The sequence below is a fragment of the Seriola lalandi genome, unplaced genomic scaffold (assembly GCF_002814215.2).
Source record: "Seriola lalandi dorsalis isolate HSWRI2012SDOR001 ecotype SW California unplaced genomic scaffold, Sedor1 jcf7180002054945, whole genome shotgun sequence".
NCBI lineage: Eukaryota > Metazoa > Chordata > Actinopteri > Carangiformes > Carangidae > Seriola > Seriola lalandi.
Window position 1 is genome coordinate 2,144,571 of NW_019525496.1, and position 26,423 is coordinate 2,170,993.

The 26,423-nt window shown below is 39.7% G+C and overlaps 2 protein-coding genes across 2 annotated transcripts in view; both read left to right on the forward strand.

Moving 5' to 3' along the window:
• The first annotated feature begins 8,534 nt into the window (after nt 1-8,534).
• unm_hu7912 (un-named hu7912) lies at nt 8,535-16,314 on the forward strand. Its single transcript, XM_023393851.2, has 2 exons — nt 8,535-8,782; nt 11,645-16,314. Exon 2 carries the CDS (start codon nt 11,697-11,699, stop codon nt 14,907-14,909), a length of 3,213 nt encoding a protein of 1,070 aa, XP_023249619.1. The 5' UTR covers nt 8,535-8,782; nt 11,645-11,696; the 3' UTR covers nt 14,910-16,314.
• A 2,800-nt stretch (nt 16,315-19,114) lies between these two features.
• Nucleotides 19,115-26,423, forward strand: part of gapvd1 (GTPase activating protein and VPS9 domains 1) — a 31,543-nt gene continuing 24,234 nt past the window's right edge. The window contains exons 1-2 of the mRNA XM_087170306.1: nt 19,115-19,264; nt 24,875-25,093. Of these exons, the coding sequence (XP_087026432.1) occupies nt 24,909-25,093 (185 nt within the window). The 5' untranslated portion in view covers nt 19,115-19,264; nt 24,875-24,908. The remainder of the gene's footprint in view (nt 19,265-24,874; nt 25,094-26,423) is intronic.

Genomic DNA, 26,423 nt, shown 5'->3' on the forward strand with positions numbered 1-26,423 from the left:
CCCCTAATAGTTTTTGTACAGTCCCTAACTCAGCACAGCTGCACACATAGGCTGTCCAGTGTTAGCTAATGCTAGATCTGTACGAGCTGTTGACCGCTCATGGTGATGTCTTAGCTGCATGTCAACAGGAGGCAGTGGTTGCATTTTCCTTCCCCTGACATTGGTGCTTGTAACTGTGTCGTCACACGTAGTTGAATTAGTTCGTAAAGTAGCCTAGTAGGTGTTGTGCGTATGTTGTTGCTGCCACTTCTTCCTGTGTTTTTTTTATTTTTTATTTTTTATTTTTTTTCGCACAAGAACAAAAGCCCAAAAGCTCTCCACCTTCAAAGCATGCCTTACACAGACAAGAACGTCAGATCAAATGGAGCTGTCTCAGGGATGTCCAATTGATTGTGACACTTGTGTGTGGGTGAGGGTCTTCCATTGCAGTTTTTATCGTGGTTGTTTACCAATAATGAAGGAAAAGCATGCATCTTAATGAGGTAGAATGTTTTTATTATTTCGAATGCATTTGCACACAGAGTATACTGCAACATTATACTTGAATACAGTGACACAGACTGATGTATGAAGTCTATATTTTCAGGTTTAGTCATCTGCCACTCGACAAAGCAACAACTCACTGTTCCCACTCTGGGTTGCTGTCGTGTCTGTGGCCGGTGCGGTATAGTAGGATACAGCATAGGCAGGGTTGGCAACTGTTCAGGTACATTTAATGAAAAATTAGATTATTTACAGTTTCATTTCATATTCCCTAATTAGAAAAAACCTATGACTGCAATCCAACCATTGAATTTAGTGAATGCTCAGTACATTAGTGGATTACTTCAGTTTGATTTTAGGGTTTAACAGTTAGTCAGTGCGTTGCGATGTTGCACTCAAGTAACTCCCACCCTGAATTGGTGCAGCAGAGTTTCTGCTTCCATTAATACCCCTCTGTTCTCATCGGCTTCATTGTCTGAGGCCATACTCCAAAGCATATACAGCCAAGGAATGTTACATATTTGCAGTTCATCTCTATACAGAAAAATAATGTAAAGGTGTAGGAATGTCAACTATGGGATGCACCTCTGCAGCAGATTTAGCACTTCCTGTCACCCCTTCTTCGCACTGACAACCCTTTCTTTTCATCCCTACTCTGAAGATTTTTATCACCAGGCACTGAAAATGTCTTCCAGAAGGAATGATTTCCATTCGAATGTCGATGTAGTATGGCAATATCAAGCTTTTTAGAGAAGACCCAATAGCCAAAAGAATAGAGGAGTCCTGGTTCCCCTGCAGATTGTCCACGCTGCCTGTGTTTATCAGCCTATTTGTGTAGCCACAGTGACCCCTTGTGCTCAATGGTGCATAAATGTGTGAATGTTGTTCTGTAACTGGTGAAACCAAATAGATGTGTTGTACAGAGCTCTGAGTGATGCGGATTGTGACCTTTATCCCCTGCTGCTATTTGTGCTTGTTGATATGTGTCTCTAAAGTTTTTAGCATTTATTTTGAAAATCTGTGCACTTTGATTTCAATTACCTTGTACATGCTTCTATGAGGCAAGACTATGTGGGACTCGTAAGTTTATGCGTTAGTGGTTTAGGGCTTTATTTTGAAATTTTACTGCGACTCAGTGTCAGTACATGATTGTCGGAGTTGTCGTGGCACAGCATACTGCCAGGAGAATCATTAAGAGCAGCCTTGTGTAATTGTTACACTGAGTGTGCAATTTATGAAAATGAGCCATTATAACTAGCATGGATGGTTAACTTTGAAAAATGTCATTCTGTCACTCAGAGGCATCTTGGCCATATTAAGACATACTATTTGCCGTGGCACCTCCTGAGACTGACAAGATGAGCTGTGACAGCCATGCAGAGAAGTAGTTTATTGTATTTATGTTTTTGATATTCACAGATGTTTTCTTTCAAACGTTTACATTATTTATGGTGGAAATATTTGACTGTGAATGTAATTTTCTTTTTCTTACAGCTAGTTTTATTGTTTTCTAAATGCATTGTATAATCATTGTGAAAAGATGAAATCCTTACAAATTTGAACTGATTGTCAGTCAATGCCTGCCAGAGTTAAAAATCATAAATGTAAGTGCAAAAATCAAAAAGATTAGGTTTTTGTTAATCAAAAAAGATACTGCATAATGTAAATCATGGTGGATTATTGAATTAAATGTAAAAAAAAAAATATTTGATGTTATATGCAATGTAGCTATATTATGTGAAAATGAGTATGTTCTTAAAACATGCATATGTCTAATAAAGTCTATCAACAATGACTGTTTTAGTTGTTACTGTTGACCCAATATTGAACAGTCACACAGTGTTTTGGTTTCAAGTCTGACCTTATCACACCTGCACATTTAACATATTTCTCCTCTGTTTTTTTTTTCTCCATGTTGAAAGTCTAAAGATAGAATCCATCCACATGAAAAAACATTTCTCTGGCCTCAAAGTGACCCATGTGAAACAGGTAGGATTTGTAGTATTAAGTTGTGCTTGTAGTGCCTGTATCTCTGTGTGTAACACTGACTGTTTTATGATTAGGTAATTGTTATTTAGGAATGTGAATGTTGAATAAAATATCTAAAATGTGAAGTTGGGAAAGAGCTGAAAAAACGTTTTTCAGACTCTTTCCATTTCCGTTTAAACTTTTTTTTTTTTTAAAACAACAGAACACATTATGAATTGACTGAATGCATGTTGCACATTGGTTTTGCACAGTAGTTGCAATAGCAAGCATATAAATGTGACCACAAGGTGGTGTGGGCCTGCAGTCTGACTACTGTAGCCTCCAGTTCTGCACAAGATTAACCAGGGTTATATAATTCATTTCACACTGGTGAAATGAGCACACCATTCAATTTCTCTGTGTGTTTGATCAGAACTATTTCATTACTCTACACATCAATCTCGGAAATGCTTTTGACCCAAGAGGTTTACAATATGTGCATCGACATTTGATAAGAACCAGGGCTATTTATTATAAAAAAATTGGAAGTGCATCCCTGTCAAACAAACTAGCAAACTAGCAGTGCTTAAGATTTATTTTTGATTAATTTTCTTTGTATAAATGAGAGGTAAGAAGCTGATGACTATTCCGTCGTTGTTACATTTTAATAGCTGATATGTTGGTAATGCTGCAGAGTTTTATAGGAGTTTTTTCTCCTATGGTGTTATGAAAAGCAGAGGTCTCATTTTCATTGTCTTCTGAGACTTAAATCTTAATTACACAATTCTGAGTCACAGAAAACACAAATGCCAATGTGTGCATAATCCTATTAAACAAAACCGATCTGGGACATATGAACAAATGGCTCCCTGAACATTGCTCATCATAGTTTAGCCTATCTTTTCTTCTGAGAATAATGACCTAATTCAGGGTGTTTGAGGGAAAACACATGTATTATGTTCCAGTATCTTTTGGACTATCATTAGGGCTGCAAATCTGAATGCAGCAGCTGCAGCTGAGAGAGAAAGAGAGAGGCCAATAGTCTTATGCACCCCAAGTCAAAAGAATGACTGTGTTTCTTTGCCTTGTTCTGTACAAATCAATGACTGCATCTCAAGCTGAAAAAAATACATTAAAATTGAGATATTTTACATTCCCCCCATCCAAGTATAAAGTGACTTGTTCTGTCTAAATATTTTGGCTGGTAGGTTTAATGCAGTGTGGAAGAAGGTTCAATTTTAATCACCAAACGAATCAATTTCTTTTTCCCTTGAAAGTTTTCATTGCAGACAAAAGTGTCTGGAGTGCAAAATCCAATTTGCAGGCAGGATGTTATATAGCGACTCATGAAAGGTCAGTGTGTTTTTTTTTTTTTTAAAGCTCTGTCTGCTTGCTTGCATTTCTTATCTGGCTGCCCGGCGGGCCGTACTGTTCTCTCCTAACAAATCTGGGTTTGGTTAGCAGTTAAGATGTTCATCCGATCAGGAAAGATATGATTTCATGTTGAACATGTTCTGGCAGATCATGACATTCAACTTTTCTTTTGCCATGTAATATTTGTAAATCATTACCATTTACACATAGCACTTCACATGTTGAGGCTACGCTAGCAAAAGATAGAAGACAACAGGCCTGTTATCTGTTATTGGACAGAGGTTATCACTGTCTGGCAAACTAAGCCCATCCATTCACAAGAAAACAACACACACTGTGATCTTCTCCCACCACACAGTCATACACTTACGATGCTTTGTAATCATTCTGATACAACTTTCATGACTTTGCAGGTCACAAATAAAGGATTCAAGGGTATTGCCAGCAATAGTCATCACTCTGTTACGGACAGGGAGAAGACAAAAGGGGATGGGCACTCACGACTTCTTCTCTGAGCCAGGATATTTCTAGAGCTGACCCATTTAAACAGCCTGGAGAATGTGCGAGCACAGGTGCATCTGGATGGCAGCTAATGCCAACCAGAATGCGTAATTATATACATTACGATGCTATTAAATCGCAAATTGAAGCGAGTGTCAAAACTGATTTCTCACATGTAATTTGATGGGGGGGGCAAACTACACAGGATTTGAATGGGAGAAAGTCCTGGCATGGCCAGTGCTTAAATAGAATACATATAAGGGTTCTCAATTATTCTCATTCTTTTATAAAGGAAAAAAGAAAAGCTAATGTTAGTCTACAATTCAGTTGTTTCATTCAGCAATCAGACCACTCTTTGAATGGGAAACAGTGGCTGTTAACGGCTATTATACATGGCCTACAGCCTTGCACAATTAGTGCAACTCTGTACTGCTTTGCATTGTGCTGCTGTGGGATGGAGGGTGAATGATATCCATATTTAGAAGGACCTCATTGATTCTTCCTAAGAGAGGCACAAAAGATTTGTTGTCTGTCCAGTCTTGAATAGCGGGACCTTGATGACAGCCCTGCTTTATAAAACCTCCTGCTGGCCTCAATCACTGTTTGAAAATCTGATGAAACTCAGAGCTAGGGCAGCGTTCTCAAAATGTAATATTACAGCATTCTGCCTCTATGTTGTTACATAACAATATGATGGTGACAACGCACAGCCACAAATAATTCACACCATCCGAAAGGAACTGCAACCACCGAGGGGGCACGTCTTTTTAAGTCCAAATGTGTTTCCCCTTTAATAAACTTGCACACATGACTGAGTGATTCTTTAGCCAAAATGGCAGATGATGAAGGATGAGAGAGAGGAGTATGTAGTAAAGATTTAATTAAGCCTCACCATGGGATGTCTTACTGTGACTCCAGAGACCAGGACAGAGGAGTTTGTGTTTGCTCAGTGCAGCTGTGAATAATATCTACACTATTCTTACTTTGACCTACATGCACTACATGAGAGGAGGATCTGAGAATATGCCCACGAGTGCAGGTCTCACATCCTTTTCTTATTTTCACCGTGAAGCTGCCAGAGGCTGGGCGGGCAGGGGGTCTCCTTATGTTGAACCTTATGTTAGCTTTAAATTGTCAATCTCTGCTGGAGATAATCTGGGACAGGATAGACATCTGTGCTGTATGTCTCTCCTGAACGTACAGTCGATATGAGGCTGCACGGCTGAATCCCTCCCGCGGTGCATTTTGCAGATTGTTGTAGCTTTACGAGCAATTTTCACCTCCCTCCGTCTTATCCTGGTGACGTAGATATTCATGGTCTCCATGGACGACTCCCATCAGCACTTTCCTTCATTCCCTTTGAAATCGAATCAGTCTCTTTTGCTCCTACTCACTGTGGGTTGCCATGGATACTGCTCCCAAATAGTTTGGCTCGCACATGAATTTGTTTATGAGTGTGACTTGGAGTGGATTGGAATGTTCTTTTTTTGTGCAGCCAAAGTAAACATGATTTGCTAATTGAGCATGAGATTTTTTTTTTAATCAAATGATTTTTCTATTCTGTTCTATTCTATTCTATTCTTCCAGATGAAATATGCAGAGCACTTCAAGTGATCATGAAATCTCTTCTACTTTTACAGCATGCAGTATCAGCTACCTGAGGACACTAACCCTGGTTTACTTGGGGAAAAGCCTAACAATCTGCTGAATATAATCTAGTCTGATCCACCAGGGATCAAAACTACGCCAACGTGGATTCTTTGGTTCCCTGTTGAGCCAAAAAAGCATCCAAACACTTCACTTGGCTACTTTTAAATCCTCACAAGAAAACACGTGGCCTGAGTGAGTGGTGCGCGCCCTATATGAACCGCCACAACTGTAAATTATGTCTGGGGCACGAAAGTTGGACGGAGAGGATTGAGTGGTTTAATTTGTTGAGGACTTAATCAGGGTTCAGTTGGAATTAAGGAAAGACTGGGTGCATCTCCTGCTGAGTTCCTCAGATTCATCACTGCTGCACTTCACTTTCCTTGAGGCCGGTGAATCTGAGAATCTGCATATTTCATACAGGCCACGAAAAGGTTCTGTAAGATCTCAGGGAACCACCCACGTTCAGACACATGTCTATCTAAGAGGTCTAATTCTGGCTGTATGAAATATTAACCACTGCAGGGACCGTAGAAAACATCCCCAGCTTCCTCAGGGATTTCCTTTTGACGCAGTCCAGCTGAAATGTGTTTAATGTGTTTTCCGTGTTTCCTCTGACACAACATTACGGTCCAAAATAAGCGAGAGTGAGACTTGCTTTGTATTAGCCTGCCACATTGGCTATTTTTGGGCTGGACTTTGTAAGTAACGGGGGTTTAGCTTTGAGTGTGCATCCCCACATCTCTTACGTAATTCCCTCCAATGGGAACGCAGAAATCAGAAAGAAAGTTTGTAAACTTAATCTCACACAGAGTCAATTGGAGACAGCTGGACAACTGAAGGTTGTTTGGTGTGCCAGCATGAGTGGAGAACAGTGTAGGAACAAAGCAGAATGGCCAGATTCTTCCTTATGGCGCATTACAGCTGATATGTCCGAGCAGCATGAGAGCTTGTTTTTGAGGCAGAGTGAGGTGGTGTTCAGCCTTAATGCTGTTACTTTGTGGTGGTACAAGCCTGATTGATCCCTGTCAGGGGGGCCTTTAATCAACAGAGAGCCATTGATTTCCTCTCCACAGAGCGTACGAGGTGCCGAAGACACCTGCTAGCAGCCAGCTGACAGACACTTATGCCTGCTAACCAACAGCTGACACAAACTGATGCCAATGCACTGTGCTGGAGAGGGTGAGTCACACAAGCTCAGATAGATCCCACACTCACGGATGCTGGATGCCGCACAATGTGAGATCCACTGTACTGTCATTCTGAATCATATCTAACACACGTGGTATGTCACAGATGGAGTCTCGGTTAGCTGTGGTGTTTTGTAACCAGGATGCAGGCAGGAAAAGAACCACAGATAATAGCAACGAAGAAGAAGAAAAAAAAAAACAGGTCACCATCTACTGTGCTCAAGCATTGGAAAGCAACGAAATGAGCTCTGTCAAAGCTAAGTATCATTGTGATCTTCAGCCTGATCAGCAGAGTTCATCTGTGGTGATTTCTATCTGCCGTGAGGGTGCTACAGTAAGCAGTTTTCCTGCGGCAGTCACATGCTCTGGGCTGGGGCTCACAGCCAGCTGTCCCCATCATCAATTCAGACAATGCAGAAGGCTGTGGTGAGGTGAGACTTCAGGCCAGATGTGTGTAGCACCGAGCAGACTGGGAAAGGCATCATGTAAATGATTTTAAATCTTGCAAAATTGCAAACAAAGATGATTGCTGTATCAAGGAAATCCACGTGTACAAGTTCTCAAAGCAGATTTCATCAGTCTAAATAGCTCATTATCAGAAAAGCAACAAGTTTCCATACACAGTCTGTCACACTAAAGCTGCAACGATTAGCTGATTAATCAGTTGATAAACAGAAATGTAATCGCCACTATTGCTATAATCAAATAACCTTTAAGCAGTTTTTCAAGCAAAAAAAAAACTGAATGTCTGTTGGTCAAAGAGAAGACATTTGATAATGTCACCTTAGGCTGTGGGCAATTATAAGCTGCATTTTTCACAATGGTTTCATAGAGCAAACAATATATTCATAAATGGAGAAAAAAAAACGTAAGTGGCACATTCATCAGTAATGAAAATATTCCCTCCATCTACTTCCTCCACAATTAAATAAAAAATGACAGTGTATTGGCACAATACTGCTTTTACTCATCACCAAGTCTAATGCATATCCAATGGTATAGGAGGGACACCAGCAGTGCAAGTGTAGGAGAGGCCTGCATGCAGTCTTTTAAATGTGTGTGCAGACTTTCTAAAAATGTAATTGTCAGATCTGCTTTGCCTCCTGATGGAGAAAGCTGATTACAAAGCACCTTACACTGCAGGATGACCAAACAGCCAGCACTTCTCCTGGAAATGCCATGCAGTTGTCTTTAGGATTCCACATTCAGAGATGAACGGAGAGACTGCATTGCTGCTCCGACTTAACACCCACCCAACCCAGTATCCTTCACCACCCCCCCCCCTCCGAACCCCCCAGCCCCCCCCCCTTTCTCATAAAAACACGCACAACCACGCCTCCAGAGACACGCGCACAAGCGCAGGCTCACAGACACACCTCCTCCTCTCCATCCACCACACACAAACACACGCACGCACGCACACACGCGCACACACGAAGAGAGAGGCGAGTGTGAGAGCATCGCTGGGTGAAACAGACAACATGTAAGGCAGCATGAAGGACGAGTGCTCGGCTCCGGGAGGCTCACAGCAGGTGCGGTAGGGCTGAGGCTGCACCTCGGGGAGAGCAGGCTGCTGCTTCACCATGTCCCCCGCATCCGATCAGCTCACTGACGAGACGGTAAGGCCCCTCGTTCACTCCCGAAATCGTACATATCCAAACTTAGCCGAACTCATTCTCCGTAGCTTTCTGCTTCCCGGCGGTGCTCTGTCCTGATTTGAACCCGCTGCTTCGTTTCTCTCTCCGCAAATGATGTCACTCCGGGCTCAAAGGCGTCAGGTCAGCCACAAAAGGATGGAGGGCCGTCCGTGCCGCAGCACCAAAATAAAACAAGGGGTGCCCAAGTGCGTTGGAGCAAGTGTTTGGTAACGCTTCAAGGCTGAATGCGCCTCGGCGTGGCCCCGTGGGGAGTCTTCAGGCGAATCTGCATCACATTTGTTATTGTCTGGAAACCCTTGCAAAAGCGTAGAAAAGAGTCTTCGAAGTTGTTTTAGCTGCAAATGAATATGAGCCCAGTTAGTATCATAGCACAGGAAGATGCAGCCTTTGGCTCCATGATAGGCCATTACAGCAATTCATACCGACTATGAGTTCATTTTGTCAGACTGAGATTTTGCTCACAGTATGCAACTCGAGGAGTGCTTCGTGGTTTCTTTGCTGTGTGCTGTAGCCATGGAGACAGTATGTGGCATGTGGGTTTATACTAGAAAGTGTAGTCTCTGTGGAGGAACAGCCTTAGACCATGAAGATGAATAGAGGAAGGGATGCATCCGTTTAGTTAGTCTGAGCATCTTGTCCTGTCCTCGAATTCTGAAACAACAAAGCTGCAGTGTTTCACTAATCTTTGACCCAAGACCAGAGCGATCAAACACTTAGATGGAGGAGAAGCATTAATATTTCTACAGGGACTTAAAGTGTCACTGTGGTGGTCAATAGCAATGTAATGGTGACCTTACTGAAGACCTACATAATTAATTCTAATATTTTATTCATCTCTTGTGACATTTAAATACTGTAGTATACCTTGCATAGTAGCTGTACAGTGCTATTTTTCAGTACCCTTGAAAATCCATTCATATCTCCTTCAACAACATTATTTGATACAACTCGGTGGGGAGCTGATAGCTTTTGTTCGTATCTATGAATGTATTAAAGCGGTGAACCACTCACTGAATGTTCAACCTTTACATCCTGCACCTCATCAGCTCTGTTTTTTTAATACTGTATAATACAATGAGGTCTAGTCTAGGCCCTTGTTATCTTGCTGACACCTCACCTCATTCATTTAAACCTAGAGGGATAAGAAGGCTGAAAGTAAGATGGCTTTAAGTAGCCTATAGCTTTTTTCCTATTTAGTGGCATAAAGTTTAAACATGATTTCCACATTCATCACGAATAGGATATTAATGATGCATTGCTTTCTGCTGTGTTGGCACAAATGAATTAGTTCCAGATTGTATTCGTGTTATAATGACATTCAGACATAATTTAGACAGTGACCATAGTCCCAGTAGTGATAGAACAGCTGATAATTGTATAGTATGTAACCTGTAAGAGTTTTCACAGGCTTTCAGACACCTAGGAGAAATTGCTATTATACTACAAAATTTCCTTCCTACAATGTTATGCAGTTGTTAAATATAGCATGAAAAACGGATACCTAGAATATCTGAATTACTTGTTCAGCTGAACCACTCGCAATGTAAGATGAATACAGTAGTATTTACTATACAGAAGTTAATGTCATGATATATGCAAGGAAAGGCCGAGTGTAAAACTGATTATTCTAAATTCAAGTTATCCTTTGAGACAGTCACTTTTTAAATAGAATAAAAAATGCTTGTACGTAACTATAGCTGTTTGTTTATTTTTATGAAGAGCAGCAAAATACACACACAAGTACACTACAATATGACTTGGAACAATAAATTCTATCAAACCAAGCAAAGCAGTGAATAATAACAGCACAGGTTTGTCTGTCGAGGTTTGGTCGTGTGTGAACAGACGTGATGCCGAGGTGTGTTGTGGAGACATGACAGGGAGATGGCTGGTCAGTCCTCTCTCATCACGATGAACAGATGGTAACTCAGGGTTAGCTCATGGGTGAGTGCCAACAAGAAAGCCCATGTGTGTGACATATAAAAATCCATTGTTGAAATTAGCGTTTTTCTTCACAGAACTAAAAAAAAACCTTTGGGATGTTCTTAAGTTTGAGAGCAGTTGTCTGTATATTATTTATTGATAAGATGTGAATAATTCAAAGAGTAGAAAACCAAAATGGTTTGTTGCACTGAATTGGTTGGTGGTTACGTGATTTAATGGTAACCCAATACATGCTGCAGTAATCCAGTATAATTACTCCAAAATGATCTTAGGTGACATTTTCATCAGGAATCTCAAGTAGTTGAAAATAACTTAAATGTTATTGTCTGACATCATATTTAATGATTAATCTTTCAAGCAAGTTTATAAGTAAAACAAAAAGTAAAGACTTCTTCTTAACAGCATTTTGGTGTATAAATGTGTACAATAATTTTTGCATTTTCTATAATAAAAAAACTGTTGAATATTGATGTGACTTGAACAGCTTATGTTAGTATACAGTGTCTCCAGTCTATAAAGCTCATGTCTTGTTACTTTGGTTTGATTACATACACACTGCCACCTCAATTATGCACAGTTAAATCAAGTTTTTTAAATAATGACTGGTTGTCAAGTTGCTCAAATACAACACTATTGTTGCGACTGTTGGCTTAACATCTTCTATTAACCTGGTTAGTAAATGAGCAACTACATCTGTTAAATTTATACCCATTCATCTTGACAGGAATCAGACTGAAACAGATGTGTGTAGATTTGCTCAGCTGACTGTAAATTAAATGTACTAAAATGATTTCAACATATGATCAGAAATTTGTTTCACAGACTAAGCAAATATTAACCTCGGCCATTCAGTTGTATTTGTTTTATGTCTTTCCACAGGCTGTGTTGATCTTGAATCACACTGAATGGAGAGCACTGAAGTTCCTTTAAGATGACACGGACGCATCCCCCTGATATACTGGCATCGACTCTGTATCGGGACATTACTCTAAATCCTATCACTGACCATTCAATTTCTCTCCACTCCTCCCGGCAATGTGACTTGAAAATGATTGATAAACCAGAAATCATCAACAAAAGACACTGCCGTAGCTTTGACTTCATTGAGTCACTGGATGACCCGCAGTCTTTCTCTTCCTCAATGGAGTACCCTTACAAGAGGGCTGAGCATGAGACATTGAACAAAGATCTAATGTGGAATGGACTAGATCAACAAGGTCATCTTCGCTTTTCATCTCCTGATCTGTTTAACACCAGGCAGTTCCAGCAGCACACCAGCCAAGACAAAACCAGCCATCTTACATGGTCGGATTCTAAAAAGAGAACAAGATCTAAAAGTGCTCCAAGAATTAAGGCCACTCTCACTCCTGTGCCCATCTCAGTGTCTCCACCAGGAGCCAGGAAGGGGAGGGATGCACTTCAGGCTGCATCAGATACCCTGAGGACTTCTGAAACACATCGAGAATCCTACTCCTCAAACAGGGCTTTTTTGAATGAGGTGCATCCTATCAAACTGCAGCCTCACTCTCCCCTCTATGTCTCAGACTGTTTTGAGGAGCATAAACCTGATAAACCAGCCATAACCCCTCATGTCAGGTGCCGTGTAGACATTAAACCAGATGCTGCTGTACTGCAGCACACATCTAGGCAGGTTCCCAATGTACGGACTGAGCATCTTTGGCAGAGATACTCCCAAGCCAGTAGCAGTAGAGGCTTGTATGTACCACGGCAGATTGTCTCCTCGCCAACGCCCACTCCAAGCGAATGCTACAGTGGAGATTTTAGACAAGGATACCACTACACCACCAGCATGTCTCCCATCTCTTACCAGCATCTAGACATGCACAGAATGCCGTCACCAACAGCACCATATCTGAGTCAAGAACAAAGAGCTTACTCAAATCCTAACATACCAACCAAGTTTTTCTATACAGAGGACCCTGTTCGGTATCCAGTCCATCCTTATTCTAGAACATACTATCAGGATGATCGGTCCAGTTTAACCAGCCACGGTAGTACATTGACTAGTCAATATGATCCAAGGACTCGATGGGTGCACACCCTTCCTGTCAGGTCGTATTACACGGACCACCTGTCCAACCGAGAGCCAGCACACTCTGTATATAGTAGGCCTTACTCCACAAGCGAGGCAGGATCATACTTTTCTCAGACTCCATTGTCTAGATCTTACTATGGAGAGGACAGCCGCTTCAATCCGTACCACATGAGTAACTCAAGGTTGTTTTATTCCAAACCGTTCAGCTCTCCTGAAGAGCAGTACTTTCCATCAAGGCCATATCATACAGAGGGTCGTCGACGCCCTCGAATGTCCCAGGCCTTTTCAGATGACTGGTATCGCTCAAGTATATCTGGTTACTCTAACCAGTCCTCTCAACACACACCACCAAGAGTAAGGCAAGACCCCAGTATACCCCCGTGGTTTACTAGCAGCTGTGTGGAGACAAGTAGACTAGGAGCAGAGGTTAAAAACCACTCCAAGTCTTGGGACAATATTCTATATCCACGTCATGACAGAGAGCAAGCAGTGCCTCGTGGACGAAGCTATGAAAACCTGTTTTACCAAGCAAGGCAGGGAGCATCCTCTGATATTACATCTCAACCTGTTATTCTTAACCTCTCAAGCTCGCCAAGGCGCTATGCTGCACTGTCACTCTCCGAAAACTCATTAGAGAGGGGCTCGAGCAATCCGTGGAGGAATACCAAGAGTGGGCACTGGTTTGTAACACCTGAGATCACCATAACAGACAATGATATATGTGCAGCAAACAGCAAGCGGCGCAATGTGCACTCTGTCAGCTGGGATACACTGGACGGTGAAAAGACACCATCTCCGAGAGTAATGCATCAGAAGCAGCCATCCACAACAGCAGAAATAACCAAAGACAGGAAACACAACAACTTCTCCCTCCAGCAGAGTCTAGAGCAACTGGATGAACTCTTAGCCGATTTGGTTGTGGATTACAAACCACCAACTAGCAGAAAGTCAAGTGAAGACCTTTTGGACCAGCTGAAACAACTAATTACTGAAGACGATGACAAAGACAGAGGATCTGCTGGACTTGAAAACTTAGGATGTCTGAACACACAGCTCCTATCCTCTAAATCCAGCCCTGACACAATCAAAGACCCTGATAGTGGTTGTGATGCTTTACAAAGGAGTGCAGAAGAATGTTCTCCAGACCACAGCACAGATGAAGATGACACTATGGTGTGTGCTAACAAGAAGTGTAAACGGATTGAGAGTATGTTCAACGCCTGCTTGTACTTCAAATCATGTCATAGTTGCTACACCTTTTACTGCTCACGTAACTGCCGCAGGGATGATTGGGAGACCCATAAAGAGACATGTCTGTACGGTCGTGTCAGCAGTGTGTGTCGACACACTCTTAAGTTCTGCAGAGAGAATTCAGAGATCCACAAAGCCTTCTCTCGTGTTGCGAAAGCTGGCTACCTCTCCAGAGGGAGAGGAGTTCTCTTTCTGGGTTTTGCTAATCCAGAGACAGCTGACAACTTCCTGCAAGTTGGGCTTGAGAGCCTCCTCATGTCTCCCACATACTTATCTCTCAGAGAGCTGGATGGTTTCAAGGACAACCTAGGTGAATACTGCAAGGAACTGCAGCAGGCAGGTAATGAGTATGACCCAAATGAATGTTTCCTTCTGAATGTATCCATAGCTGTTGGTGAACTAGTGCCTAATAGACCTTCACCAAGGGTCCAAGCACCAACAGTTCGAAAATATGCAAAGGTGTCCTTGGCCTCCTCGAGCCCTGACAAAAAGGTACTCAAGAAGGATAGTGAAATGGAAACGCTCATCCTCACTCCACCTCCAGGCACACCAGACATTGACAAGGAGGGGGAGGAGGGAAGAAAAGCCAGAGAGGTCTGCTTTGTCAATATCCAGCGTGAGCTCAGGACCAGGGGAGTCTTCCTTCGTCATGAGTATCCCAAAATTTATAATCAGCTGTGTGAGTTTGTGGAGACCAACAAAAGGTTCACTCCTACTACGATTTACCCAATAGATAAGAGAACAGGGAAACAGTTTATGTGCATGATCATGGCTGCATCTGAGCCAAGAACACTGGACTGGGTGGGTACTCCTCATCTTTTGGATGATATTATATAGTATAGCACTAAATAGTAATGATAATGATGTCAGTACACTATGTACATACTGTAAATACATGGTGTGATTTAGCAAATTGAACACTGATATGGAAATATGTGTGTACATATGTGAACAGTCTCCCTTTCTGTCTTTCTCTTATTTCTCTTTGTTATCATACACACACACACACACACACACACACACACACACACACACACACACACACACACACACACACAGTATACAAACACACTTCTAAAAGTTGCCCTATGATGTTTTTGGCTTGTTTTGATCCTGTTGCACTCAGAAGAGTTAATAGCCTGCATGTAGACTAGGCACAAACCCAGTTATCCAGGTGTTTAAGATGTGAACATGTATGATCTGTGCAGTTTCTGCAGCCAATGTATGAAGCACACAATATTTATGAAGTACACATCTCATTGCCTCCACATTATAGTAGGCACAGCCAGGTCTCGTATTGTAACAGTCACCCACTTTTGATTTTTCCAACTAATGTTATATCAGAAATTTATATTATACCTTGTTACAGTGGTTGTAATATTACAACTGTTTATTAGTATTTAAGTATTATTTCCTAAGTATAGTGTAGTTGTGTGGGTATTTTATTTTTATTATTGCTAAATTAGTTATCGTTTGATAGACAAAGAAGTACAATCAAACCACATATTTGTTTTCCCACTTCATTAAGAATTTTTGTTGGAACTTATTCCATCTCGTGATAAGACTTGATGTCATCCTTGTATAAATTGCTTTGTTTGAAAGTGGCCTTCAGTCGAAAGAAAAAAAAACTGCATTTGACACAAAGCAATGTATAGGTTTAGCTATTTCTAAAGGCTTGACAGCTGTTGACTTAGGTTGTTTGAACTACCATTGTAAATGAACAATTATTTTGCTCAAAGCATGTTATTTATATTCAGGTATTTTAATATTGATATTGCTTATAATTAAATTTATTATGTTAATGAGATACAATTTGATGCATAGAAATGTAAGAGGTATATTATATATATTGAATATTAGATCATTTGAACATTGCGACCTTGAGACCTTATTGTAACTAATACCACAGTTTGTTCTTAAACAATATGCAATAAAAGAGCAACCTTAACATCTATATTGTAAAACCCTATTTTATTATTAATATTGAATTCCTTGGAGCCAAGAGCTGCAAAGACTTTGTTTGCACTAAAACATAAATTATAAAATAAGAATGTTCCTAACATAGCTGCAGCACTCAACCCTGATATGATGATATGCCTGCTTCCATTGCCATTGCTGACTAATCTAAGGTTGCTCTTTTACTTGATTATATATATCTTTGTGCAAGACCTTCCTCGACTTTCTATTTTGTGATGTTTATAACCTATATATAAATATATAATAAATGGAATTTAACGAGTGACCTTGTGGCTTTGCATTTCTCCTCCAGAGTTCTCCTTATTAGGCATTTGAACAGAAGGGTAAAATGATATAGTTTCCACACTATGTTTTGTGAAACACATGCAGGAATGTTCAAACAGAAAAACAAAAATCAACCCTGTCACTTAAAAAGTAGAGAGAGACTATGTACATTACAAAAGAAACCAGAATCACAATTTATTTAGTTTTGCATTAAGTACAAAACATGTATCAAAACACAAAATGCCAGTAGGTGGAAATCTTTTAAATTTTATTGATCAAGTGCCCTCTTTTAAATGATTTTAATACTCTGATCTACTGATTTCAAGATTTTGACTGTATCAGCATTAATGCAAAGACGAATGTATGACATGGACATGTTTATGATGCCTGTTTACAGTCATCATCTCAAATATACAAGTTTAAGATCAGGATATGGGGGATGAGGTATGGAGCACAATGTTATAGTTAAAGCTTTAAGGTAGATGTGGCAACTAACCTTTCAACCAACATGTAAATTTCCATGGGTAAATCTGCTCTGATGAAGACATACATGCTGATTGTCAAAATATAAGTTGCTGCTTAATAAAAGCTTGAACTATAACCGTGTGCTCCAAATCCCACCCCTCATCCTTTTTATTCTATGAATGTGCTATAATATATTTGATTAACACTACTGTGTTGCTGACACAAGGATTAGGGTTTTCTTTCTTTTATGTTATAAGACCACCACCTAGTGGAATAATACATGTATTACTACCACTGAAAAAAAGTTCAGCTTTTTGTTTTGCCTGTGTTATTGTATGACTATATATTATTACAGTGCCCTGAGCAGGGTTCCCACTCTTTTCTAGAGATCATTTTCCAGGACTTTTCCAGAGCATTTTCATGATGATCAAGCTCATATGACGGACAGGAATCACGCCATACACCAATATGTTCCTATCTGAGGAAGTCTGATTTAAAACGTGTGAAGTCTATACTTGGCTATACTTATCTCTTAAATCATCTCTTACATGCTTAATTAATTATGAAATTATGACAAATTGATCGCAAGAACTTCAAGTGCTATGTAAATAAAAAATATCATTATCATCATTATTAATTAATGACCTGACACTTTTTTCTTATGAATTATATTAAACATTGCTGCCTGAACACTGATAACTAGATAGTAGCCTACAATTTTCCCTACTGACATATCTATACTGAACTTTACAGCTAAATGTACGATTTCAAAGTTGAATTTGCTAAGATTATTTACTGCTGCTGGGTCTCATCAGTTTATCACACTTAAGGGCCTTTACTACTAATAGGAATTGAAGTTTTTAAAGAGGTTAATCACAGCCACTGTGAGCCACCACTACAAAAGTTGAACATTTCACGTCATATTAAGGTCTGTTTTTCCTGAGCAACACAGCATTGGGTATGAAGTGATGCCACCAAAGATGCTAGCAAAGTCAAAAGTGCCGTTAGTGAGTATTTGGCCAGTATTTGACTAACATATGGTTAGGCTACCATTCACTGTGTTCCTTGGTTTGCTTGCTTGTTTGGATTAATAAATCCCCAAGAAAACGCAATGGCTTTGTTTGGACAATCGATGCTTTTGCCTGTGTAAACCTGTGGTGCATCAGTGGCCTTTTGATTTTATGTTGATTTTTATGTTGAAGTGTTTGAGGGCAAATAGCCACTAGAATGTATTTTCCATGACTGGAAGACTGTGTAACCACAATGTGGAATATGAATGACTTACTACAAAAATGCTGTAGATCTAGATGCTAAGAGAGTTCCCTTCAGGTCAGTGAAAAAGTTTGTTCCAATCCAATTATGAACAAGCCTATATCTTTTAATTAACTGTAAATGTATAAATCATTTTGACTGATGTCAGACTGTTGCATTCAAAGGTGTAAGTAATGTTTTGCATTTGCTGAAACTTTGAACTGCTTGAATATATTCCTGTAATGATCTCATTTTGGCACTCTATAGCAGCTGAATCCAGCAGTTTCAGTGTTTGGCCATACAGTGAAATCACGAGTCAAGCCAATTGTTTTCATGAGGAACATATTGTGATGTCCTAGCACTGTACAATTTCATTACACGAAAGCAAAAACCTAGGAGACAGTAAAACATTAAAATGATCATGAATCACCACACACACACACACACACACACACACACACACAGATGAGCTATGGTCTTTTCAGTGTTTCACCATGGGATACGCCCCTGCTCTGCTTAGTCTCAGAAGCATTTATTTGATTGTTTTGTCAGCTCTGAGTGGTTGGCAGCATCATCTCAGTTCTCAATATCATAGTCATACAAAAGAGCACAGTCTGGCCAATACATTCATGTTTATTCAGGTGATATTAATACATCAAGGTTTGTTTTTAAAAATCAAATAAAGTAAAACAATAATCCAGTGGTGCAAAATTATTGTGTCACACAGGGTCCAGACAGATTCACACTCAGATATATCAGAAATCTCACTAAGTATAGATTGATATTTCAGAAGGAATATGAAGAAGGACATACTGCTTTATAACCACCAAACATTTGTTATTTCACCTAGTGTGTACAGCAATTTTCTGTACACATATACAAAACTTAGCATAAGGACTTGAACTGATTAGATCAATAGTCAACTTGCAGTTTTCCATTTAAAGCTGTGGTCGGTTTTGTAAGAAATTGTAACAAACTCTATTATATTGCAGAAATAGCATGATGTGTAGGCCTGTTTTCTGTTTTACTTTGAAATTTCCCTTTAACAAACCTCTCCGCATGCGCATTGGGCTGGTCTCCTCGTGATGACAGCAAATGACAGCAGTGTTCGCTTCTGCAGAACCCAGTGTGTGAGACGGCTAACCGCCAACAAACAATTCCTTTGACTCGAGAAATCTTTGGATCAGCTGTGTTTAGAGAAACTGTGGACAACCAGGAAACGCTAATTACGTTGGGTAAGTTGCCGAATTTACGTTGGATGGTTTTCTGAATCATATTTGGCCATCCAGGAGCTTGCAGTATCAAGCTAAGCTAACGTAGCTAACTAGCTTATCATTAGCTTACCCTGCTTGGCGAGCAAACGTTAGCCAAGTGTAACTTGGTTAACGTTAGCACTCTACTGCTAGGTTAGCCCAGTTCACCAGTTTGCTGTCAGAGCTCAAATCACTGCAAACACAAGACCTTATTGGCTATTACTAATGTAACATCTGTGTGTCTTGTGTCAGTTTTCCTTAATAGCCATTAGCTGACCCAGCTTTAGCTAACTGGTGTATTTGATATGATTCTCAGTTCGTCAAAGCCACCTCAGTCGAACAACCAAGCGGTGACAGACATTAACTTAACCTCTCTCATCTCAGTTTGTCGGATGCCTAGCTAAATCTCTGTTGGCCACTACACCGTCTTAACCAAACCAAACGTTAGCAGCACATTAAACTGCTTCAGCTTTCTGTGTTCAATGTATCCCCACCCCACCCCTTGAGCAGTGAAAGGAATGTCTAAAGTTTTAGCCTAATAACATAGCCTAAGTATTCAGACCTAGTGTTAACATTATAAATATTTAAACACTGGATACTACTGTTATCTCTTTGTAACAGAAGTAATTATCTCCCCCATTATGTCCAACATTTCTGTAGTAATCCGTTGTTGGCAAAAATGTCAATTGTAAAATGTGAGGCTTTGCTGCTTTTCTCTGTTTAATGTCACCATAAATTGAAGTCAAACAAATTAAACCTAGCTAGTCAAAGACCTAAAGGCTCAGTGACCTTAAATCTTAAAAGATAAAGGATACAATTAAGGATTAATTACAAACCAAATATAAAGTCATTACCTCCCACTTTATTGTCCCCTGTGCGCCTCTATAGCAGTAACATTTCCCCCAGAGGGTGAAGCCAAATGCTGACACATTACATTCATGTGTGATTGTCATGCCCTTACATTATAGCTTCAGTGGTCAATTTAAAACTGTAACTTACCTTTTTTAATGATTAAGTGTTAATCAGCCCATATTCAGTAACAGTCAAATGACTTTATTCCTCTGTAGTAATGACTGTGCTGCTGGGAAGTGCTGTCTACTTTATGGTTTGGGAGTGGAATGGTTTGAGAGTGGAATGAGTCTGACCAAGGGATCACACGCTTTTTTGCTTTGGAACTGGAATTCCCAGTCTCATTAATTTCTTAGAAGTGTCTTCATGTTTCCTCGTCAGGGTGAGTGATACTGAAAGTTTTGCAGATAACTGACAACAGATGATAACGTTGATATCACTCATACAAACATGGCAATACCTCCATCTATGTCCTTTCCTTCCTCATTGGTTAATATATGTTAAAATCGCTGCTTCATTAGTTCCTCTCCTAATTTATTATTACACTGTTTGGTGTTTCTTAATATCTGTAGTCACAAGTGGATTAGTACAAATTGGTGCAAGTATATTTAATTGTAGAGTGTATCTGTGCATGTGTTTGCTTCACTTTGCAATGACAGCTGCTGTATAACTTGAGGATTTTGTTATGGGTACAATATTTGTGGCTTGGTATTACACACTGTTAATCCAGTGTTGTCACAGTTTGCTTAAAGCCATCTCACTCAAGACATGATTCAACCCGCCATTATGGGCCTTAAGACTAGGTGTAACTCGTGCCTTCTCCCCAACAGACACCAAAACTGTTAGTGCACTCTGGTGCTCCCAGAGTAAATAAAACCCTCTAAAATGACCACCCTAATGTTGCCCTCCAGGCAGCAGATAAAGTGTCAGTACCTGTGTGAAACTGGGTTAAGTTCCATGTTAATGGTGAATACTGTTTATCCATAAAACTTTCATACAACACCCAGTGATTAACTAAATATCCAGGTTGATAACAATAACGATTCTTAGGAATTCCTGCTTAAACACTATTTTCTTGGCACAAATTGGAGGAGCCTTTGAAATGGGACAGGTCTTGTCTGCCCCTCATGCTGTATTGGGTCTAAAAACTTGGATTTAAGAAGATCCAGCCACAGAATTGGGACACCACTACAGCTTCTTGTGTGACAGACATGTCATGCATTTGAACATTCTGGGTAACAGTCCTCTGCGGCAGTGGTGGCCTTAAGACTACATGCATGGGCCAGAACATCGCTTATTCAGTCCTGGTAGGAAACATCTTGATGGGGAAAGTGAAAGAGTAGTGATCTTTCACATCCACCCACACACACATCCACATACCCACACCCCCACAATCTGACCAAACTCTCAACGCCAGTTTTCATTTCTTGACAGTTTTCGATAACTGATGTTACGGAAATGTTATGGTCATTACTCCAAAATGCATTAAGGTTCAGTAACCAGCCCTAGTAGTGGGAAAGGTTACTCATACACCTCGTGTATGTAGTACATGCACAGTATTTGCTTGCTGAGCAGTATAAGAAGTGATCTACAAGGGAAGCGTGAAGAGGATGTTGGCTTAGAACTGTGAATACCTTTTGTAGAAAGTGAAATCCTTTGAATATCTATAAAAAGCATTTTGTTCCATTAGTGTGTGTGTGTGTGTGTGTGTGTGTGTGTGTGTGTGTGTGTGTGTGTGTGAGTGTGTGTGAGAGAGATCATGTAGTGGGAGGAGTGGGCTGTGTTCCAAACACCTTTACTCTCGTGCTGTGATGTTTATCTACATGTCTTAATAAATATAAAGTAGTGTTGTTTTTTACTTTGAATTTAACAATAATTTTGAACTTTCAAACGTTTTTATTAAATAACTAATGTGGAACTTGCCCTGGCATTTTATCTCTTTGCCTTGCTGCTTGTCTCTTGTGCTACCTTTTTGTTATAATAATGACGCTCACACAGTTGCTATGGTTGAACAATTGGTCCTCTTGCCACTCATGTTACCAGTATTCAGTGGCTGTCCTGCCACAACCACGATCATTCTCACACAACTCAGAAGTCCGAAGATTCTGCCTGACTTCATCCTGTCTGTTGTTTGGTTTCGCTTCTGCATTAGAGTTCCTCAGTGGTCTCCATGAGTGACTCACCAGGTAGCTCTATGTAGTGGCTTGTGTTGGAGCTGACGGGCACAGCAGACCACGACCAATGGCAGTTAACCTTTCTGCTAGCCACTTAGTAGCCTAGTTGCTTTTTCACTTCCTTTCCAAGTATGTTAGGAATGTGCTTATTGAAGAACCTGAGTGTATACGTGGAAGTGCACCAAGAGTGTACTTGTCAGCCAAGATGTAAAATGGAAACAAAAGAAACAACAGAAAATTCTACTTTTTTATTTGCCCTTTTTTTTGATATCCAGATCTGTTACTATAGACACATCAAAAATATAGATCAACAACATCTTTCTTTTGGATAGAAGATTTAAAATGAACTTGTTAACTTGATTTTTGTTGATTAATTGTTTCAGACAATTTTGAATTAAAAAAATGTCAAAATGTCACAGTTTCTAAACTCTCAAATGTGAATATTTGTTGGTTTTATTAGCCTTCTATGGTTGTAAGACTTCACCTTGGGCTCTGGGAAATTATTGATGGACTTATAGACTATACTGAACCAGTTGATTTATACAGAAAGTAATCTGCAGATTATTCAATAACGAAAACAGCCGCAGCTAACAGTTATCTTGCTAAAGTTTTATATTAAGTGCCCCTTATTTAGCATTTATAGGCACTATGTAAACAATGAATCATAACACACTATAAGGCAGTACACAACTAAAAGGACATTTTTAGGTGTTAAGTCATACATTAACAAATACATAAAGACTAATATTTACATTATAGCATGTTAAGCGTTCATTAAATGTTTATATATGGATTATAAATGCTAAACCGGGTTATTTAAAGTAAAGTGTTGCTGTTATTTTCATCAAGTCAGCTGTTGATTTTTTTTAATTGAATTGCTTAGTCTTAAAATGATAAATAAAATAATGATAACTAGTGCCATAAGAAACACAGTGGAAAAAAAATTGTGTTATAATGATGGGAAATGATAAAAAACAACACATTTTAAAAACTGTTATTAGCAAATGTTTGATATTTTAGTTGATATATCTTGAGAAAGTTTGCAGTAGGCGGTAGTCACGTCGCGCCTCATGAAGAAATTCTTCTAAACACTTTCGGCATTTTCTTCTCAAACCACAAAATAGCACACTGAACGTTTCTTTGTATTGGAATGATATTTGACTAAAATAGGTCTTTAAACTTGGCCTGTTTTTTACAAAAACGATGACAATCTATCACTGTAATCATAAATGGAGGAATAAATCACTGTTTATTCTTGGTTTGCCAAGGGAATTCAATGTAAAGCCTATCATTATGTGTGTAAATCCGCATAACCAATTTGATTTGTCAGGCATATCAACTCTAACGCTGTGGTTGTCTGTTAGTTTGTGAGCAATGACACTTTCTTGCAGTCATTCCCACTCTGAGGTAGTTTTCTCTAGTCTAGTCTCATTCTCCTCCCAGAGCCCTAACTCTACAGTTAAATCTGTGTTTGCTATGTTAGCTACCAGCTACAAAGAGGCTTTTGTGCAAACCATTCACCAAGAAATCACTCAAATTTCATGCACTCTGCTTGGATTGTATGTCTTGGCTATGTGTATCTGGAAAAGCAAGAGTGATTTGCATATCCTGCTGTGGAGCGTCTTCTGGAGCTGGTGAAAAAGCATGCTTTTGCTATTGTTGTTGCACCAGTGTTTGCAACACTCTGAATGCAAATGATCACTTCCCTTGCATGACGTGAGCATCATGTGTGAGCTTGTGTTCAGCCAGACCTTTACAGAAAAGGGAACCATTTCCTGTTTTTCTTTTGAATAATATTTTACTTTTAAATGCAGTTAAGGAATACTGATACTGTTTGCAAAAAAGTATAGTAAGGATGTGGTAGTAATAGTAAAAGTCAATCATTAGTTCAGAATGCTAACTTTGTTGGGTTCATTGGAGAGTTTGTTTGCTAAGTCACATGTTCGCCAGTGCCACAGAATTGTTACAAGTCTCATGCCAGAAAGTAACCATGACATGCACAAGAAAAATGCAGTTTCTCCTCTCTGATCAGTGGAGCCTGCCCAAAATGATCGTTGCAGTTATTTCGTAATTCACTCCTATAAAATTGGTCTGTTTACAGGAGACAGATTAAACAAAAAAAAAAAGGTTAAATTTGAAGCATCAGATACCGTCTCTAGTATGGGTCAATCTCCAGAAACACTGCATCCTATATTTCCCATAATGCAGCCAATAGCATCATTTTATTAGACCCTACTTCCTGGTAAATGGCCACTTCTTTTATACTCCATATTCTGTTATAAATTTGTCATCTCAAAGCTAAAGACTATTTTCACAGACTTTTCTCCACAGCCACAGTGGACACGACACCACTGTATCCACATGCTGAATAGTACAATCTATGACAAGTAAATTGACTTTTATATGTTAAACTTGTGGAGTTCCTCTTTAACACAAGTTTTAACTTTTATCTTGCTAATGTGACTTTGGTCTGACGTTTGATGAATGATCATCAGAGCTTTTGTTAAGTTTTTATGTTCCACATCTTGTTTACCTGTTTCCATTCTATCTTGTCCCCTTTGTGCTTCAGTCATTTACCTCTCTGCCTGTGTGAGCTGGTTAAGATGGTGAAGCCAGACATCCACACTCTGGCCCACCACCTGAAGCAGGAGCGGCTGTATGTGGCGTCGGAGAAGCAGCTGATCCAGAGGCTCAACAGTGATGTGCTGAAGACAGCTGAGAGGCTGTACCGGGCTGCATGGATCGCCAAGCAGCAGAGGATCAACCTCGATCGTCTCATTCTCACCAGGTCAGACCTACCATCATGATACATGACACTCTGGCCTTGAAAAGGAATAGCAAAAGGAAGTACAGACAGGGAGCCATGATGTGGTCAGCGTAGTTTAGCCTATAGACTGAAAAACAGGGAGAAATGGCCTGCTTGGCTCTCTGACTTGTTTGTTTAATCTGTACCTGAACACAACTGTAAAAATGACAATTTGTGGTGTCAGGGGGGGTTATGAAAGTTCTCATTTGCTGCTACATGCCAGTGATTTGTATCACTCATGCCAGCAGATAGCATTAATGACTCTGATCAGTGTATAGTGGCAAGAAAATGTATGTGAGCCCTTTGGATTGACCTGGTTTTCTCTCATAAAATATGATCTGATCTTCATGTAAGTCACAAGTTTAGACAAAGACAATAATAACACACAAACAATTCAATTTTTTTGTGTCTTTATTGAACACAGCCATTAAATATTTGCAGTTTTGGTGGAAAAAGTTTATGCACCCTTGAATTTAATAGCTGGTTCAACCTCCTTTGGCAGCAATAACCTCAAACAAGTGCTTCCAGTCGCTGCTGCTCAGACCTGCACCATGTTCACATGTAGCCTTAAAGTTATAAGAAGGAAACGACTAATGACATCACAAAAAGTGCAACAGAGGTATATACTTCCATGTAGTCAGTGTTGAAGCAGCTGTTTAAATTGCCAAACATGGTGCCAGACCAATAGTGTGAAAATATACCTTTTAAATATCTTGAAGAATATTTAAAACTCTTTGAGATGACTTTGTAACCCTTTCTAGCTTTATACATAAATAAAGACAACTCTTGATCATACGTTTTTGAGATCTCTTTAGCGAGGCATGTTTCAGTAGAACAAAACAGCAAACTCAGGATATTTGAGTGTCACAGTTGCACCTCCAATCTTAATTTCATCAACTTTACTCCTGACTCCACTTAGCTTTTGTTGATGTCATTAGACTAGCTCACATACTTTTTCCAACCTACTATGAATGTTTGAATTATGTTTTCAACATGGACAAGAACAATACAATGATTTGTGTCTTACTTGGGGAAGTAAATAGTCTTTGTTGATAATTGTTACTTAGATGAAGATGTGAACGTATTTTAAGACAAATTTATACATAAATGCATACATAATTCACTTACTTTTTATTGCCACTGTATGTTGTCGGGAAGTGATATTAAAATACTGCTAAATGCAAATATTTTAGTACGGGTTCATATGCTGAAACATAAATCTGAGAATGTCTTGTGCATTTATCAAATGCTAAGATAGCACCCAAGAACACAAACACAAGCTGAAGTCACTACAGTACAGTAGATCAGTTGT

What these genes read in the sequence shown, in the direction of transcription:
- unm_hu7912 (XM_023393851.2), top strand. Translation starts at nt 11,697, where the DNA reads ATGACACGGACGCATCCCCCTGATATACTGGCATCGACTCTGTATCGG.